The sequence below is a fragment of the Aspergillus eucalypticola genome (genome assembly GCF_003184535.1).
Source record: "Aspergillus eucalypticola CBS 122712 chromosome Unknown BO83scaffold_10, whole genome shotgun sequence".
NCBI classification, from domain to species: Eukaryota; Fungi; Ascomycota; class Eurotiomycetes; order Eurotiales; family Aspergillaceae; genus Aspergillus; species Aspergillus eucalypticola.
In genome coordinates, this window is record NW_020290284.1 from 820,340 (window position 1) to 836,644 (window position 16,305).

General features: G+C 50.2%; 5 protein-coding genes across 5 annotated transcripts; 4 read left to right on the forward strand and 1 right to left on the reverse strand.

Moving 5' to 3' along the window:
- Positions 1-863: 863 nt before the first annotated feature.
- BO83DRAFT_416739 (ribulose-phosphate 3-epimerase RPE1) lies at positions 864-2,175 on the forward strand (the record flags this gene model as incomplete). The annotated part of the gene is made up of 3 exons (XM_025534716.1): positions 864-1,416; positions 1,493-1,744; positions 1,912-2,175. The coding sequence occupies exons 1-3, from the start codon at positions 1,174-1,176 to the stop codon at positions 2,173-2,175; spliced, it is 759 nt and encodes a 252-aa protein (XP_025389005.1). The 5' UTR covers positions 864-1,173.
- A 306-nt stretch (positions 2,176-2,481) lies between these two features.
- Positions 2,482-4,298, reverse strand: BO83DRAFT_377941 (uncharacterized protein). Its single transcript, XM_025531125.1, has 2 exons — positions 3,649-4,298; positions 2,482-3,541 (listed from the first exon to the last, which is right to left on the reverse strand). Exons 1-2 carry the CDS (start codon positions 3,862-3,864, stop codon positions 2,792-2,794), a joined length of 966 nt encoding a protein of 321 aa, XP_025389006.1. The 5' UTR covers positions 3,865-4,298; the 3' UTR covers positions 2,482-2,791.
- Positions 4,299-11,510: 7,212 nt separating this feature from the next.
- BO83DRAFT_18634 (uncharacterized protein) lies at positions 11,511-12,032 on the forward strand. Its single transcript, XM_025526508.1, has one exon. The coding sequence runs from the start codon at positions 11,669-11,671 to the stop codon at positions 11,930-11,932; it is 264 nt and encodes an 87-aa protein (XP_025389007.1). The 5' UTR covers positions 11,511-11,668; the 3' UTR covers positions 11,933-12,032.
- Positions 12,033-12,538: 506 nt separating this feature from the next.
- On the forward strand, positions 12,539-13,472 carry BO83DRAFT_18655 (uncharacterized protein). Its single transcript, XM_025526511.1, has 2 exons — positions 12,539-13,357; positions 13,449-13,472. Exon 1 carries the CDS (start codon positions 12,796-12,798, stop codon positions 13,294-13,296), a length of 501 nt encoding a protein of 166 aa, XP_025389008.1. The 5' UTR covers positions 12,539-12,795; the 3' UTR covers positions 13,297-13,357; positions 13,449-13,472.
- On the forward strand, positions 13,364-15,927 carry BO83DRAFT_18826 (uncharacterized protein). The gene is made up of 3 exons (XM_025526528.1): positions 13,364-13,391; positions 13,449-13,874; positions 14,016-15,927. Exons 2-3 carry the CDS (start codon positions 13,557-13,559, stop codon positions 15,684-15,686), a joined length of 1,989 nt encoding a protein of 662 aa, XP_025389009.1. The 5' UTR covers positions 13,364-13,391; positions 13,449-13,556; the 3' UTR covers positions 15,687-15,927.
- Positions 15,928-16,305: the final 378 nt, after the last annotated feature.

Sequence of the window (16,305 nt, forward strand, 5' to 3'; positions counted from 1 at the left end):
CATGATGGGCGACAACGGACGGACTCGGGAGGCAAGCGTGCCAATCAGCGTGGGGTGAAGATCTTTGTGTCTGCAAAGAACCGCCCTCCAGCCAGAGATTGAAGCTGTGTGTGATGGGGGAGGTGTTCGTGTGATTGGCAGGCTCTAAGCGCCCGGTGCTCTATCTTTAGAAAACAATGGGCAAGCGGAGATAGTCCAAGCGGTCAATAGCCGTTGCCAGTGCGTGCCATGGGGTGGATTATTGGAAGTGGTAGTGGACTTATGAGTAGACTAAGGAATTGATTTCGAATCATCATGATCAAGCATCAATGGGAATTGATGGAGAGGGGCTACTACTGTAGATATGATGATAAGCAGCGCGGGTAATCCAGCCACGGCCAGCTTAAGTAGCATAAGCCAACTCAGTCACATACTATTGAGCATGGGCCAGCTGTCGACTGCCGCAGGAAAGCACAGAAAAGGGAAATCCGGTCCGCGTACAGATCCCAACGGGCAAACTGGAAAGGGAGATGGTTGAGTCACCGGACCAGCGTGTCGGCATCGGAAAGGATGGTCACGACAGGGAGGATGGATGAACTGGACAAGGAGATGTGCACTACTGGTCAAGTAGATGGCCAGTTCCCAATTGGGGGTGTAACCCGTGACATGCATTGGGCGCGAGTCTCGACCGGGTGTTCAGGCACCCAGGCCCCCACCGGGCTGCAGCCAAGTCTCCCCCCACGTGCAATCCAGGACCCTAGCCCTTATCGACGGGCAGCAGATTTCCCTTTTGGGTACTCCGGAGGGATTGAACTGACGTCGACAGGCAAGAACTGAATACTGCAAAAATAATGGCGGTGATATCAACATCCGGCTGACTTATGGCTCGTTGCCCTTTTGGCCGTGATGGAGTCTCCATATTTGTTGATATCCACTCCCGGGTCACTGTGGCTCTCCCTTCCCACCCCCCCATTCCTTTCACCGCGCCCCTCGTTCGTCGGTGACCCGTCATCAGAATAATAAGTGTCCGTAACTATAAATCCGGTGCCCCTCCACTTCCTCCATCTCCGGTGGTACCGCATAATACCGAATCTTAAATAAATTCTTCTTAAATCCGCTTCATATTTTCATCCCAGATACCAATTAGCCTACTACCTACCTCTAAAGTCCCCCTCCTTCCAGGTCTTATCCACCATGTCCCCGCCAGCTATCATTGCTCCCTCCATCCTGAGTGCCGACTTCGGCACCCTGGGCAGCGAATGCTCGACCAAGATCGCCCAAGGATCCGACTGGTTGCACGTCGACATCATGGACGGCCACTTCGTCCCCAACATGACCTTTGGCGCCCCCGTCGTCACCAAGATTCGCTCTCATGTTGCTCGTCCCACCGAACCCCACGGCAAGGGTACCTTTGACTGCCACATGATGATTCAGGAGGTGCGTCTGGCTCCCCTTTCTACCACTATCGTACATACCTCAATGAACCTCAAGCTCATGCTCATTCCCCATACAGCCCCACAAATGGGTCAAGGACTTCAAAGACGCCGGCTGTGATCTCTACTGCTTCCACTACGAAGCCGCCATTTCCTCCACCGCTGCTACCAGTCCCGCCGACAACACCACAACCACCAAGACCAGCCCCAAGGACCTCATCCGCTATATCCACGAGGAGGGCATGCAGGCCGGAATTGCTATCAAGCCCGATACCCCCGTCGACGTCCTCTGGGATATTCTGGCAAATGAGAACGAGAAGGAACGTCCGGATGTGAGTTGATCCTACTACATCCCCATAAATTTTCCCCTCTCAGCACATCTTTGCGGAGCATACCCCACATCCATGTACTAGTCTATAGTGGAGAGAGATGTTGGTTAAAGTTCAAGCTATGGAGTACGTAACAACATGCTAACGCTATCTCTCTTGGCAACTATCAGATGGTCCTGGTTATGACCGTTCACCCCGGATTCGGTGGTCAGAAGTTCATGGCCTCCGAGCTGCCCAAGGTCAAAGCTCTGCGCGAAAAATACCCTAACCTCAACATCGAGGTGGATGGTGGCTTGGGACTGGGCACGATTGACCAGGCTGCTGAGGCTGGCGCCAACGTCATCGTTGCGGGCTCGGCCGTCTTTGGCGCCCAGGATCCCGCCGACGTCATCGCTAAGCTCCGCGAGACTGTTAACAAGTATCGCAAGGAGTAAACTGAAACGAATAATAATCCAATAAATAATAAGAATAGAGGAGGGGGAAGGAAACCATAAACAAAAGTTTTCCGGTTCATGTGACACGATTTTGGTTGCGATCGCTCGCATTTCTTATTTGTTCTTTGCGTTTTCTAGCTTCTTCCTGGCGCCTTACAGAAATCTCATGGGCCCTTGTTCGGGTGTTTTCCCTGTCGACATGTGATGAACGAAAAAGGTTCAAAGAGTACTTGATCGGTTACGGGCGGATGATGCGCGTTCAGGCATATTTAGAAGGTTATGGGTTGGGTATACGGATCGGATAGAGTAGGTAAACAGTGGGATCATCAACTATGTATGTAATGGGAAATGAGTCCAGTTCGAACATATACAGCATTGAATGCAAGTTACAAAGTAAGAAATAAACAGCAAGCAAGCAAGCAAGCAAGCAACAGTGAAAGCTGGTATCTTTACAGGGAACGAAGATAAACGGTAAGAGTCTCGCGATAACCGAAACTAGGACGCTGAGTCGTATTCGTCGTCTCAAAATGAATGCAACCGCAAAACCCCGGCCGTTGACTTTGGCAGCCCGCGCTTTCTGTCGACCGGGGTCCCATCCTGGGTTTCACCTCCATTCCTACTCTTCTTCAATAGTCTCCTCCTGATCTGTCCGCGCCGCATTATCCTCCCTCAAGGACTTGAGAAGATCCTGTTGACCCCCGGAAATAGACTTCCGCAAGTCCTGTGCAACTTTTTCTTGTTCTTCTTTGGATGTGGCGGAGATGATGGAGCCACGGTGGTGCTGAACCATTCCTAAAGCTTCAGCAGCATCAGCATGAAAATTAGCAGACGACTCTGCAGCTACCTCGGGCACGAGAGGCGGCCGCTTAGGCTTGCTAGCCTGAGTATCGGGAGCAGCCTCGTTCCCACGTACAGTATCTTCCTTGCCTGCTTGGGACTGCTCGCCAGCCGCAGGGGTCTCTTTCGGGGTCTCTTTTTGTTCTGTAACTGCCGGGGCGGGTTCCTTTGCCGGGGCAGGTTCCTTTGCCGGGGCAGGTTCCTTTGCCGGGGCAGGTTCCTTTGCTGGGGCAGGTTCCTTAGCCGGGGCAGGTTGAGTGCCGCTACCCTTAGCCTTGGCAGCGGCCTCCCCACTAGCCTGGCGCATAGCAGCCGTGATAGCAGTGTCCTTCGGGGTCTCTTTGGACGGGGGGCTTTGAATCTTGATTGTGCTCTGTTTGAGGGTAGTGGGTTCGGGAGTGGGGGTAGATGCGGCCGAGGGGGGTGCGATCGGAGTACTAGTTGCGGGAATACTGTCGATGTCTTCGACACTGTTAACCTGCATCCTCAGCTCACCATACTCATTCCATTCTTCAACTTGCTCCAAGTCCTGTAATTTGAAGATGTTAGCTGGTAGTCCCCAGTAGATATTTGAGCTTCCGTCGCTAGTAGTAGCCACCTAGCCTGTCTGCGCTGGGATGGGGGAAGAATACGTACTCCGACAACAGTGCCGAATTTCACCAAGCCAGGAAGTTTCTTGCCCTTGGAGCGACGGCCCCAGAGCTTCCTGGCTACTTCGTCCGTGGCCACATCGATTGCGCGGAAGGGGAGCTTGTTGGCTTTGAGAATTGTCTCCAGGCGTGCCGTTGCGGTGACGATGTGGGACGACCCCGCAGTCAGGGAAGTGTAGAGATAGAGGGTGGGATCGGACATGTTGATGTACAAGGAGAGATTATCCGGTGATAGGGGTGAAGGATGGGAAAGAAGATGGTGATGGCGAAAGAGAGTGTATCGAACGGAGAGAGCGAGGAAAGTATTAGGACGAGGATGAGGGGAAGAAGACGAGGATGACGATCGCTTTTGATGGAGGCCCGCTTCCCCTTTTGCAGCAGCGCGACGGCGCGCCTTCCCGATTGTTCTTTCTTTAAGGGGCAGAAAAGTGAGGGACTGCGCTTCACCGCCGAATGACGTGGCTTCCTGAGGCCAGCGAAAGATAGGTCACGTGGAATATTGGTCCATGCAGTTTCGAGTAGATTTTTGGAGAGAGTGTGGTAGTAATTTGACAGAAAATGAATTATTGGATTGACCCTTTCATTGTCTGGCAAATATATTCAGCTGGAAAAGAAGGTGGAGGATGCGGCGCAAAGAGGCAAGAGCCGACCCTATATAATCGGCCTAGTAATTACAGACTAATGTCATGACAGCCTTTTTGCAATTGTGGGGGATCTGATTCCAGGGTGGCAATCTGACGTCAGTGCATCTTTCTCGTCACTATCTCACAAAAGAACTATGGTCCTTTCTTCCTCATTTTGTACCAACTACACACAGGCCTTTCCTCCACTCTCCTCTCGGTACCATCCGACCTCTTCTCCACCTTCGATTGCTTCCAAGGTTATTTTTCTCGCGCTTTTGCCTGTGCAATGGCAGGCCCCGAGTCGACACTGCAACTGAAAAAGTGGGTGCAGTCTTTGATTGTCGCAAGATAAGTGGCACGTCTGATGTCACGGTCCCATTGATCGTACAGGGCCCAATAGTGAGCTATCGCAGTTTCAACGGCCCATGACTTCATCGTCTAGCTGTTCGCCAGCTCTCGTGCAAATCTTCAAGCATTGTCGCTGAACCAATTTTGTCTCGAATCATTACAATGAAACGTCTGCCGGTGAGTACACGAAGGTTTGCATATGGCCCGCGTGAGTTGCATATGTCGACTGGCTGCGTATGATGCAAGTGTAGAAGAGGCCAAGAAGCATCCGATATGCCTCAACGCCTGTTTGGTATGGTGGTATGATTGTTGCGCAATGACCACATAGCTACGCCGTTGGAGACGGCCTGGAGAAGGGCTGCAGAACACTACTTCGCAAGATTGGAGCTATAAAGTACCATGTAGATGGTGGCGAGGTGGGACTACTTGAACGTCAAATTTACTAAAGTACGCCCCTATCAGATCGGCAATCTCACAAAACATGAATTTTTATCTGTCGCGTATTGTGTAGTATATTATATTGGCAGCCCCAGTCCCTTGGACTTGCCTTCGAGACAACTTCGCCAGATTGTTTCTCCCATCATCCCTCATAGTAGCCGGTGTCTTTCCCCAGACTTACCTCACCATCAGCTTTCGGATGAGTCCTCTCAACACCCACCATTGACGAGCAACACGGCTCCAATCGTTGTGCATAGAGCCGTTTCATGTACCACGAAGTACTGCGTCACTTCAATACCAGGCCATAACCAATGACCTGATAACCATGCACATTACGGAATGAAGTCAAAAGATGTCATGGTATTATATATATTCGTGCCTTACTAGTACTAGTATGATGATGCTGACTCCCCCAATTACTGCAGTCGACATCATGAATAAAGTGACAATGCTTTAACATAACACCGAGGCCCCCGGATCAATTGAATAGTTTTTCCACAACGAGTTATTATATGGTGGTAAGGTAGGACCGCAGGTATTGTGCGGACATCGAAAGGATGTCACAAATTCGATAGAGGCCTGTTATCATGAAAGAAATACCGATTGTCCCCCTTGCGAACTCAAGAACACTAGTAAATTTTCAAATGGCGAAGATTGCGAGGATGATTATAAGATGGTCGCAAGGTAATAACGTATCGAAATGCTAGAGTCTGAACACCTCATGCAACAGGAAGAGTCAACTTTTGAAGATATTTTCCCGAAGTTTCGGTAGATAAGTCACAGCGACATCGCCTCATGAAGTGACTTGCCTCCAGAACTGATTGAGGATCTGTATTGGTGTTATCAACTGTCACCCTTTAAAATAAAACGAAGACTCTTGAACAAATTAAGCTTATCCGATTCTCCTGATGCCAGAGTTCCGCTAACATTTGGAAGTAGAAACGGAAGGATGCAGACTATTCTAGTAGTAACAACAGGCGGAGCTATCTGAAGCAACAGCCTGATGATGACTGCTCCGATGGTACCAATCGACGTACCTGCCTATTTTTTATTCTTATCACCACATTGCAATGTATACCACAGAGCATGCCATCACAACCTCACCATTTGCCTACCGAAGCGAATGTGACAATATGAAAGCATACTGATTTGAATCAAATGCAGAGTAATGTGGCGCAGATGTCGACATCAACGCGGAGGCAGAAATGCTGTATCAAACTTCCTTGTGAAAGGGACAGTGTCGCGAAGACAAGCGAGAATAGCCGATGGCCAGTCTAGAACCGCTTGAGCTAAAAGAATGGTACCTCTCCTCCAGAGTCTTGCACCTCGTACGTGGCTGAGGATTACTCGGCGTAAAGAGTACTCATCATACTAGCTACACTGATCTGCAAGGATCTATCTGACAACTAGAGCTGACAAGTCTAGCCTGGAGATGCGCCATTTGGCGTTGCAACGGAGCATCGCCACAGCCACCTGGACGAAACAAGGCTCAGCGGTTAATCCTTCAGGCAATGCAAGGCTTAGCAATAAAGCAGCAAAGCAACGTTTGAGGAAGTGAGACCATCCACAAAATATTCGACTTGTTCAGCCGCGTCATCATGGAATTTTCAATGTGGGATCCAATCAAAGACACAGATCCGGCCCAGGGCATAGAATCCCGTTGCCTTTGGCGGTCATAGCACCCATTCAGGCGAGGACAACGAGCTGATATTTGGCCCAGCGGCTGGCTAAACGCCGTTCCAGACTCGCTTTTGAAGGACGCCCAGGCCTGCCTGTGGCGGGCTGTCCGAAACTTGGTGAATTGCACGTATAGGCAGTCCTTCCTAGCTGACAATACACAGAAGGATCGGCCCAAACAAGGATAACTGGTGTTCGTATCAGCATGGATCAATCGGCCACATCATTGAACATACCGAGCGTTCAGATGCCCTGGCTAACCGGGCCTACGCAGTCCCAGCCAGTTGGTGGGCTTCATGAGATCTCACACATCGAGGGTTGATCTCGCCTCTTCTGTCCCGTCTTCCAAGCCATTATCGTTGCCCGAATCTCCAGTCTCAGCCCATAGCCTGACTCGATCACATCTTGAACAGGGATCGAGTAAGGCACAAAACTGACTAATTAGGACTGGTTGGGCATGGGCGGCAGCCGTTTCCGATCACCCCAGCGAAGATGTTGTCATAGTGGTTTCAAGTAAGATGATAAGTTTAGCCTTTTGACGCGGAAAAGAGGTGGGTGTTGGTGACCTAAGTAACTAGACTAAGTGCAGTGACCTGAATCGTTTCTATGGGAAGGGCGGGTGGCCCAACAGCTCCGGCCTCAAATCTTAAATGATTCGCTGTCAGTTGCAGTTTGGCAAGATAGCGCCAACCGGGCGTCCCATGGAACCTTCCAATGTTCGGTAACTGTCCCAGGTCTAGATACTTTCCCCTTTCGACCCGAGTAAAAAATAATAGTAATTGAACCCAAACAAAAAAAAAAAAAAAAAAAAAAAGCAAACAGACACAATCACCAACTACCTAAGTACTATTTCTCAGGGATAAAAATGTCAGCTTTGCAAGGTCCTTGGTTCGGAAATAAGTTAGCGTGACAACTGCCCAAGTCAGGCATACGCTAAAACCTGGAGAGAGCAAAGAGAGAAAGAGAGAGGGGGATACTCAACCCAAAAAACTTTCTTCCCTGCTTTTTCCACCATCAACCGGCAGCACACACTGCTGTATGCGCATCCTGCATGGAATCACAGATGGTACGAACTAGTGGACCACTTTGAAAGCCTTTTCCAGCCTATCATCCCACCCCCTTCAGGGAAATTGGACGATCACAGAACGTCTAGCGGGCCCGCCGATCCCCTTGCCCATCGAATAGGGGTGCTTTGCTACCACCGACCATGACGCCCACGGAATAGCGTCACGCATCTATTTTTGTCCCCATGTCGGTTTCTGTTCTTTCCCCTCCCTTTCATCCATCATCATCATCATCATCATCATCGCTTCTCCAGACAACGCCCAAGTCGATCGGGGAACAAGGTACGAAAAAGTACCTGCGTACTAAACATAATCTAAGAAAGCTGGCAGGCATCGATGAAAATTGTCGCCCAGCTGGCTTCACTAACTAACTTACATCCTACGACAAATCTCAAATGTCCGCCTAAGACTTATCACAGTGCATTGGTGTGAAAACAAGTTGTGAGCGCAGCGAATGCTAGCTAGTTGATAATTTAGTTTAGTCAGTTAGTTCCATCAACTTGTCAACAGATGCCAGCCAGGAGGAGAGGACCGTATGATCATCATCTTCATTGACTCCATAGTTATACTTTCCGGTTGTTCTATAGGTAGTTGTTGTCTATTCATCGCTTTGACATTTTCTATCAATGCATTCTCTCTGCTTATTTCCGGTAGCCGACTTATTTCCGCTACTCCGTACTGGCCGAGAAAATTGTCGCATTATTGGGTGTCTTACTCTTACTCTCCGAGGATGCGTGAAATTAAATCGCTGAAAGCCCGTTGTTCCCGGACTTGGTGCTATATTTGGTAAGTAGGGTAGTCATGAATGATTACTTATCGCCCTCCACTTTCTGGAAGACGGGCTAGGGATAGGTTTTCTTGTTTTGGTTGTAGAGGGGGGATTTTAGTAGATTCATTGTATGGTTGTTGTCATGTACTAAGTGGATAGTTAGGGATGGCTACTATTATTGACTAACTAGTATCACGTGGTGTGTTGGTACTATGGTCTGTCAACAGGACTTTACTCATGAAGCTGTGCACTTAGTAGCATCAGCTCGATGAATAGTGCCAAACAGTGCCATTCTGGCTGTTGCTTTGGACGGTGTAAGATAAGTACTACTAGTTGTCCTTTTATTGTTATGATCATGATGCTTTCACTGGTTTCAATTCGCTTGCTCTGGCGGGACTGGTTGAATACTACTCTTGTATATATAGTACTACTTTAGATCCGATCAGTGGCACTAGTACGGTGTTCAATATATACGATCTGTAACGGAACAAGTTTTTGTCAATTAGAATATCGTGCTATCGCATTGTGTTTGCCTGCTAACAACGACGTGTATTTCGCAGAGTAGCTGGGAGTTAGTGAAGAATGTGTCCGTATCGGACAATAGGAAGAATGGTGGGGATGGGAAAACTGAAGCGGGATGAAGTCAGGAGGGGCAGAATTGGCAATGACGCAGTTCATCGCCGACATATTATGCTCGATGCTGGTTGTTTTGTTGAAAGGCAACAGCGATTTCTAGACTTCAACAAATTTCTCCCTCACCGATCGTGGAGTTGATTGTTGGTTGTTCACTACTACGAAGCAATCTCGGTATTTGGATGCAGTTGAGAGGTAACAACTTCCCAGACCGACATGACCGTAGAGAAGCCAGATTTGCCACCGGATTAACTCCGTAGAGTTAATGATTATTCCCTCAGTCGCTTTTCTTCGATACAGTGTCAAGATTGAGGACGAAGTGGTGAATGCTGCCGCCAGTGTGCATGACTCACGGGTTCAACTCAATACCCCGCTGTTGCTCATACTGCGACGGTGTACTCCGTTCTGCCGACCAGCGAGGGCCGGAGAATCGACTGTCTTCGAGAATCGGCGAAAGGGGGATTTCCTAGAACAAATCCTCCACCCGCGCAGTTAAGCCGGAGGCAACAGTGGAGTAGCAACTCTGCACACGAGTATCCCACGTATCTCGTCCCTGATTTCCCTGTCTATGTTTTCTCCATTCGGGAAGAGACACTATGAGCGCCGTCGTTCATTGGCTCGAGCCATGTTCAGACACGATAGCCGGTTCCAGAAACGGCGCTTTACCCGTTCGGGGACACACTATGGACTCCTACGGTGCAGTAGTCGGTCCATAGTGGTCACTTCAACTCCGTAGTATCGTCATCGCTTGTTATGCCTCAAAAAAGCGGTGACACTGCAGTGGGCTCGTGGTGGGTGCTGGAACTCTGAAACAACGGTGGAGGAGCGGTTGACCGCCAAAAGCGCTTGCCTTCGGTGAGAGCATGAGGGGGAGCGCGTTCCTAAGCCATCATGATTTGGTTAGATTTAATCATCGTGTTGGCAGGGTGGAGGTGAAACGCCAGCACATAGACCAATCCATCCGCAGCAACCCTTAGTCACTTACAGCGTTCCTCGACTAACTCATTGAGTAAGTAGTATGATGGACTAGTTGATCCCATGGACCAACTGTTCTTCCTATCCCACCGTGGGTGAACGATTAATAGTAAGTACTACGTATGTAGTACTAGTAGTAGTCAAGCTGTTCTCTCAGCTGTCAGTGGTCTAGTATTGATTGGGAGAGAGTCACGTGATCACGTGACCTCTGGTCTCCCTTCCCGCGTATTGGGCGGCATCTTCATTCGCCCCACACATCCCCCCTTCCCCAAAATGATCGGTCCATCGTCGATAGTCTTGAGATCGTCCGGTCACGGCGCCAGAGGAAGATCCGGGAAATATTCTAGCAGCTGGATTTACGAAAGATTTTCGTCACCTCTCTGGTACGGCGCTCCATAGCCACCATACCCCTAGAGACCACAGGGTGGGCAGACTACTGTCAGCAGTCCGTGTCAAGAATTACCTGATCCAGCTCGTGTCATTCTTGGACGGCCATGTGCAGACAACGCCGGCCAAACCCTGGATGTCTTCCGCGTGGTACTGCGGGTTGTTCCGGGGACTGTACCCAGGTTACTGCCGCTTGCCTAAGTTGTTGCTATATACTATGACCACCGGCTTCTTCTTTTGCAAGATCTAGAGCCACGAAGAATGGGATGCCTGGGGTCGACAACAAACCCAGTTGATACCCAATCGCCCCTTGGAGTTTGCTCATCTAGACTCGACTCCAAAGTGTCGTGTCCAGACACAACGTAGAGAAGGTTTGTGCTCAACTGTTCAGGAGATCTTACTTCTCTCAGTTATTCTGCTGCCCGCGCCTGATACGACAACAAGCGACCGTGATAAGGGACAACTTGAGTTCCGGCTGGCTCGTCATCTGCAAGCGCATCACCAACTGACGGAGGAGTAAGACCAACTAGAGTTGGCCGTGACGAGCACCGTGGTAGTGTAGGAGTATGTACGGAGTATGGGGACGAGAAAAGCCCGAACGGGTGTAGCCTGACATCGACGTGGCAGCCGTAGAGTCGAGGGGGGGAAAGTTGGTAGACTTCCCGGGTGCTTTGTACGGAGCAGACGGGCGCAGGAGGCCTGCCACTGGCCACCAACCGGACCGTTGGTACATTGCTCCGCCGCAGCAAGCCACTGCTGGTGGGAGGACTACCATACTCGGGTACCTCAACCTGGAGTCACTGTTCCTACCTTAGACTCAGTAGGTACCTGAGGCTTGCGGAACCACTGCTGGGGAAACAGGCCCAGGATTCTTTCAAGCCCATGTACCGCCGTAGGCGCTGCAGCAGACCGGGTACAGCGTATCAAAGTCCAGCAGAATTGGACTGGTGCAGCCGGTCCCCATAATAATAACTAGACTAGCTTGGGACTCCATAGGAGAGTTGGTCATTGTCGGACTCCGTACAGTAGTAAGATTAGTAGTAATAATAATCCCGTGCACATAACCCATCATAACCACTCGGATGACTGATCATGACCCTTCCAGCGCAGCAGGTGCTTTTGCTGGTCCGGGTCGATGACGATGGAATCCGTTTCGCTGCCTCACTTTGGGGCGCACACACCGTGTTTGTCCTTCCACTGCGACTCGTCCGATCGATGTGTCTAACCCGTTGCAACCAGGTCCAATTCGGGCCTCTGTTGAACAGTCAGCGTGTCACCCTCCCCTTGACCTTTCCCAGTACTAGGTCTAGTCCTGATTTGGGAGGTGGTGTGTCTTCCCATTTTTTCCTTTGCTGACTGAGGACCGCCATTACTGGTCTGCTGGACGTGGGTTGGTCGTGTTCTCTCCCTCCTTCCTTTTCCTACTTCTCTTTCCTACCTTACAGTGCTTAGTGTGCTTTTCACCCATCTCCCAATTTTACTCTTTCCCTTTCCCTATTCCCTCTCCCCCCCCAGAATTAAAGTAAAAAAAAAATAATACTGACGGCCACTGGTTAGTACCTAGTTTTAAGTGGTCTCTTCTCTTTTCGGCACTAGCGCTCTGATCACCATCTTCGGCCCAGACGGTGAATCGATTTCCCCCTCCTCCCTCCTTCTCTTTCCCCAAAAATCACAACCGTGGACCATGATAATTATTTCCTTTTTTCTCTATTTTAATTTTCTTACCTCTTTCACTTCTTCTTGTTTTGGTTCGCTCACACTTTCCCCCCCACCTCTTCTTCATCATCCTGATACTTTCCCTTTTTGGGAAAAAGTAAAAAAGAAAATGAGGGAACAGAAGGAAACACAGATGGATAATAAGAAGAAGAATTAAATAAAAAAGGAATCAAAATGAAAAGTCAAAATGGGAGATCAAAATGGGGAAAGCAAAAACTATCAAATGAGAATTAAAGAAATCAGTCACCCAAATCGAGAAAAATCATAATACTTCCATACTACTACTTCCTAAATTACTACCTAATTCAACTCCTCTCTCCCCCAAAAAAAAGTTGCGAGAGAGATCCTGGCCATCCCAAGAGGGTCTGGACTCATCTGGGAGGCTTCCAATCCCTCCCTCCATCTTTCCATCCCCGCCCAGTTTCAACCTCTCGATGGGCCATGAACTCCCTAAACTAACCTGCAACTACTGCTTCTCCTTCTGACGGATCTTTTGTTCGCTCATGCTCGTTCCATCCACCATTCGTACCTTACCCATTTTCTCCCCTTCCCTTTTCTGCCTTCCCTCCCCTCCCCTCCTCTTGCTTTCTGCTTTCCTCCTAATCCATTCTCACCTTAGTTTCATCCTTGACCCTCTCCGGACCTTTCGACCAACCCGGGTGTGGGGATGGTGGATGCTCCATTTAATTGATAACCTCTTCCCACCTCATCTGCCTCCTCGTTCTTTATCGTTATCGTCATCTTCCTTGTCAACATCCATCTGGCACTTCCCATTGTTCTCTTACTCCACCGCGCCTTCATATATCTCCTCCCCCCATCTGTCTCTCTCTCTCTCTCTTACCTACTCTCTCCTCCTCCCTCTTCATCATCTCATCTCATCTCATTCAACAACTTTCCCTTCCCATACTATTTTACCTCTCACCACCCTTCTATCTTATCTGTACCGGCCTTGCTCCCTTCTGCCGTGTACTCCTCTTTCTACACTTCACTGCCTGCCCCGCTGATCTCAGTGTCTATCGGGCTATTCTCTAACTACTCCCTACTACTCTCTATCTCTATATTCCAGTCAGTCTTTCCCCTCTCGTGGTCGCTCTGAGGTGCAAGTCACCAAGAGGATTTCCCTTGCCATACATATACTAATTCGCGCTAGCTCTAGAGATCCTCTCCAATCCCCTGAAGTCACTTGATACTGATAGCAGCACCTCCCTCCTCGCTCATCCTACGTGAGAAGAGGCAGCACTCAGCGAGGACTTCTTCACCCACTATGGCTGGCACCATGGCCGACGACGAACTCTTCACACGGGCCATCTCTGGGTATCGGGACGCTTTCTTGGATCGACACTCCCATCTTCCGGAATCAGAGCGAAACGAACTTTGGAGTCAGCGGTTAAGTCAGTTCATGACCACCACGGCCTCCTCTTCCATATCCTCTGTCGCCTCGTCCAGTTACCGCCCGGTTCCCGGTTCTGGTCTTCCTGAAGATGGCGGTGCGGCTCTCGAGAAATCTGGGAAACGGTTACGACAGGATACCCCCCGGACCCTACCTGGTTCTGGTCTTCCTCCACCGAAACGACGAGTCACCGTATGTGATCTATCTTGGTCTTCTGCTCCCGCCTCTCCTCCATACCTGCGTTTTTACCCATTTTGTCCCTCCCGCGCTATTCCATGATCTTCTTCTCTTCTGTCATCTCCCGCCAACAGTCCTTGGATTGACACTTGGCAGACTCCGGAACCTCCAGTGACCGTTGATCTGACGCGCGAGCTGTCTCATGCGTCTTCGCCGGCGGCTCCTGAGACTACTCGACGCCTCTCAAGAACGAATTCTCGGAAAGGCAGCTCGGTCTCTTACTCTGGTCCTGGGCCCTCCTCCCGGCACACGGCTATGGTCCGCTCGCAGAGTCAGCAGATACCGGTTGCTCACCGTCCGTCGCTGACAACCCCTGCAACGGGCTTTCGACACTCCTATGGACCCCAGCGTGTGCAGCGCCGCCTTGACCATGTCAGCGAGTACACGCCCTCCGAATACGCTAAACAGTACTTGGATGATTTCCAAGGCCAGGGACACGTCTCGGCACTTTCTATGGCGCTTTCTGCGGATTCGACGATGTCTGGACTTCGGCAAGAACCCCAGTTAAATCAGGGCCAGCCTGACCTGATGGCGACGAATTTCACAGCCATGTCCAACCCCACCATGATTGAGCAGCCCGTCCAGCCGGCTGCCGTGGAAATGAGCAGGAGTACCACTACGGACTCGCTGTGCGGAGGTTTGGGGATGATGAGATTCGATTCCTCGGGACCGAATCTGGACTCCAATTTCTCATTTTCCGTTCCCTCTGAATTCGTCACCTCCACCTCCCCCTTGAACGTCCCCTTCCCTGCTTCTTTCTCATCTATGCACCGACACCCAAACCCCGAAGTCCCCCTCCCCTTCACTGAGCCCTCTGGCTCAATGTCATTTTCTTGCTCCGCTCCATCCTCTACATCTTTCCATCCACCCATTCCTACACTTTCTCCGTCCACTGCGACGGAGATGAGGCCTTCTATGTCTGTCGAGAGCGACAGCTCGTCTCTCTCCCAGCCATCGAGGGCGGCTCGCAGGACTCAAGAACAGATCGTTCAGGGTACTCGACCCATTGCTCCCAAAGCCGAGCCACACAGCAGCTCACCCCCCAAGGTGGCTGAGCAGCACAAGATGATTCGCATTTCATCGTCGGATGGTACTGCCAAAGAGGTTGCAGCCATTCCCAAGGCCTCGATACAACGGCCCCCACGTCCGAAGACGTACTGTAACATGTGCAACGACCAGCCGGATGGCTTTCACGGAGAGCACGAGCTGCGTCGACACATTGAGCGGGTCCATGCCGTTGTTCGCAAGGTTTGGGTTTGTGTTGACATCTCCCCTGGCAAGACATTCCTGGCCAACTGCAAGGCTTGTCGGAATGGCAAAAGATACGGTGCTAACTACAACGCTGCCGCTCATCTTCGTCGCACCCACTTCAACCCGTGCCAAAGAGGCCGTGGTGGTCGTGGCAAAGACAGCGAGAAGCGCGGCGGCAAGGGCGGTGGAAACCATCCTCCCATGGATGTCCTGAAGCATTGGATGGTGCAGAAAGAGGAGATCGTCCTCGAAAATGCCCAGAACTATATTGACCAGGATGCGCTAGGCGATGACATGGCGGCTGCTCCGCCTGCGGCCTCCGAGGACATTGCGTTCTCTGGATTGCCACAGACGTCGGTCGAAGATATCTCTTCCCAGGGTATGGACTCGACATTAATGAACGGATTTGAGTCCTTCACTGCGATGCCGACGATGGTCATGGACCCATCGATGGATGCTGCTCCTTGTTACTTCGATTCTCAGACGTTACCACCTGAGATCGATTCGTATGTGTGATTGTATAAACCTCATCCCAGCGGCTGATCGCTTTCTCATTTACCTCCCCTGAGGGGCTTGAGACTAGATCTTTGGTTACTCATGGGTTTCTTGTTGATACTATACATCTTGAACCTTGATTTTTTTGGGGCTGTTTCCATATTCTTCACATTGCACTTTTCACCTATATTTCGTGTGATAAATTCTCACTGGCTTTTCTTTTCTTCTCATTTTCTCTATTCTCATTTCTTTCTTCCTGTTCCTTATCTTTCCTCTTCTAATTCTTCTCCTACCATTTTTTTTTCTCATTTTTCCCCTTCTTCTTCTTCTTCTTCTTCTTTTCTTTCAGTGATTCTTCTATCTTCTATCTTCTCTTCTCTTCATTCTTCGGACTCCAGAGGGCCGACCAAGTCGACCTGGTGATGCCCCTGATGGGCGCTACGACATAATGTGTGATGATGAGCAGTCAATCAGCCAGTCTCAGATTCGTGAAATATATTGAATTAATGCACGTCGTGCATGAGAGCCACGGTCCCCCCGAGTACAAGCCTCGGAACTAGGGTATGATGGGGAAGACCACTGCCAACTTTGCAGGACCTAATTTTTGGTAACTGCAGCCTACTCTTGCTAAAGGATACTA

Bases quoted from the DNA above. Each gene is read 5' to 3' on its own strand.
- BO83DRAFT_377941 (XM_025531125.1), bottom strand. From the start codon at position 3,864: ATGTCCGATCCCACCCTCTATCTCTACACTTCCCTGACTGCGGGGTCG. The intron at 3,542-3,648 runs GTACGTATTCTT...TTCAAATTACAG, and splicing joins AATTCGGCACTGTTGTCGGA to GACTTGGAGCAAGTTGAAGA.
- BO83DRAFT_18634 (XM_025526508.1), top strand. From the start codon at position 11,669: ATGACCCTTCCAGCGCAGCAGGTGCTTTTGCTGGTCCGGGTCGATGAC.
- BO83DRAFT_18655 (XM_025526511.1), top strand. From the start codon at position 12,796: ATGCTCGTTCCATCCACCATTCGTACCTTACCCATTTTCTCCCCTTCC.
- BO83DRAFT_18826 (XM_025526528.1), top strand. From the start codon at position 13,557: ATGGCTGGCACCATGGCCGACGACGAACTCTTCACACGGGCCATCTCT. The intron at 13,875-14,015 runs GTATGTGATCTA...GACACTTGGCAG, and splicing joins CACCGAAACGACGAGTCACC to ACTCCGGAACCTCCAGTGAC.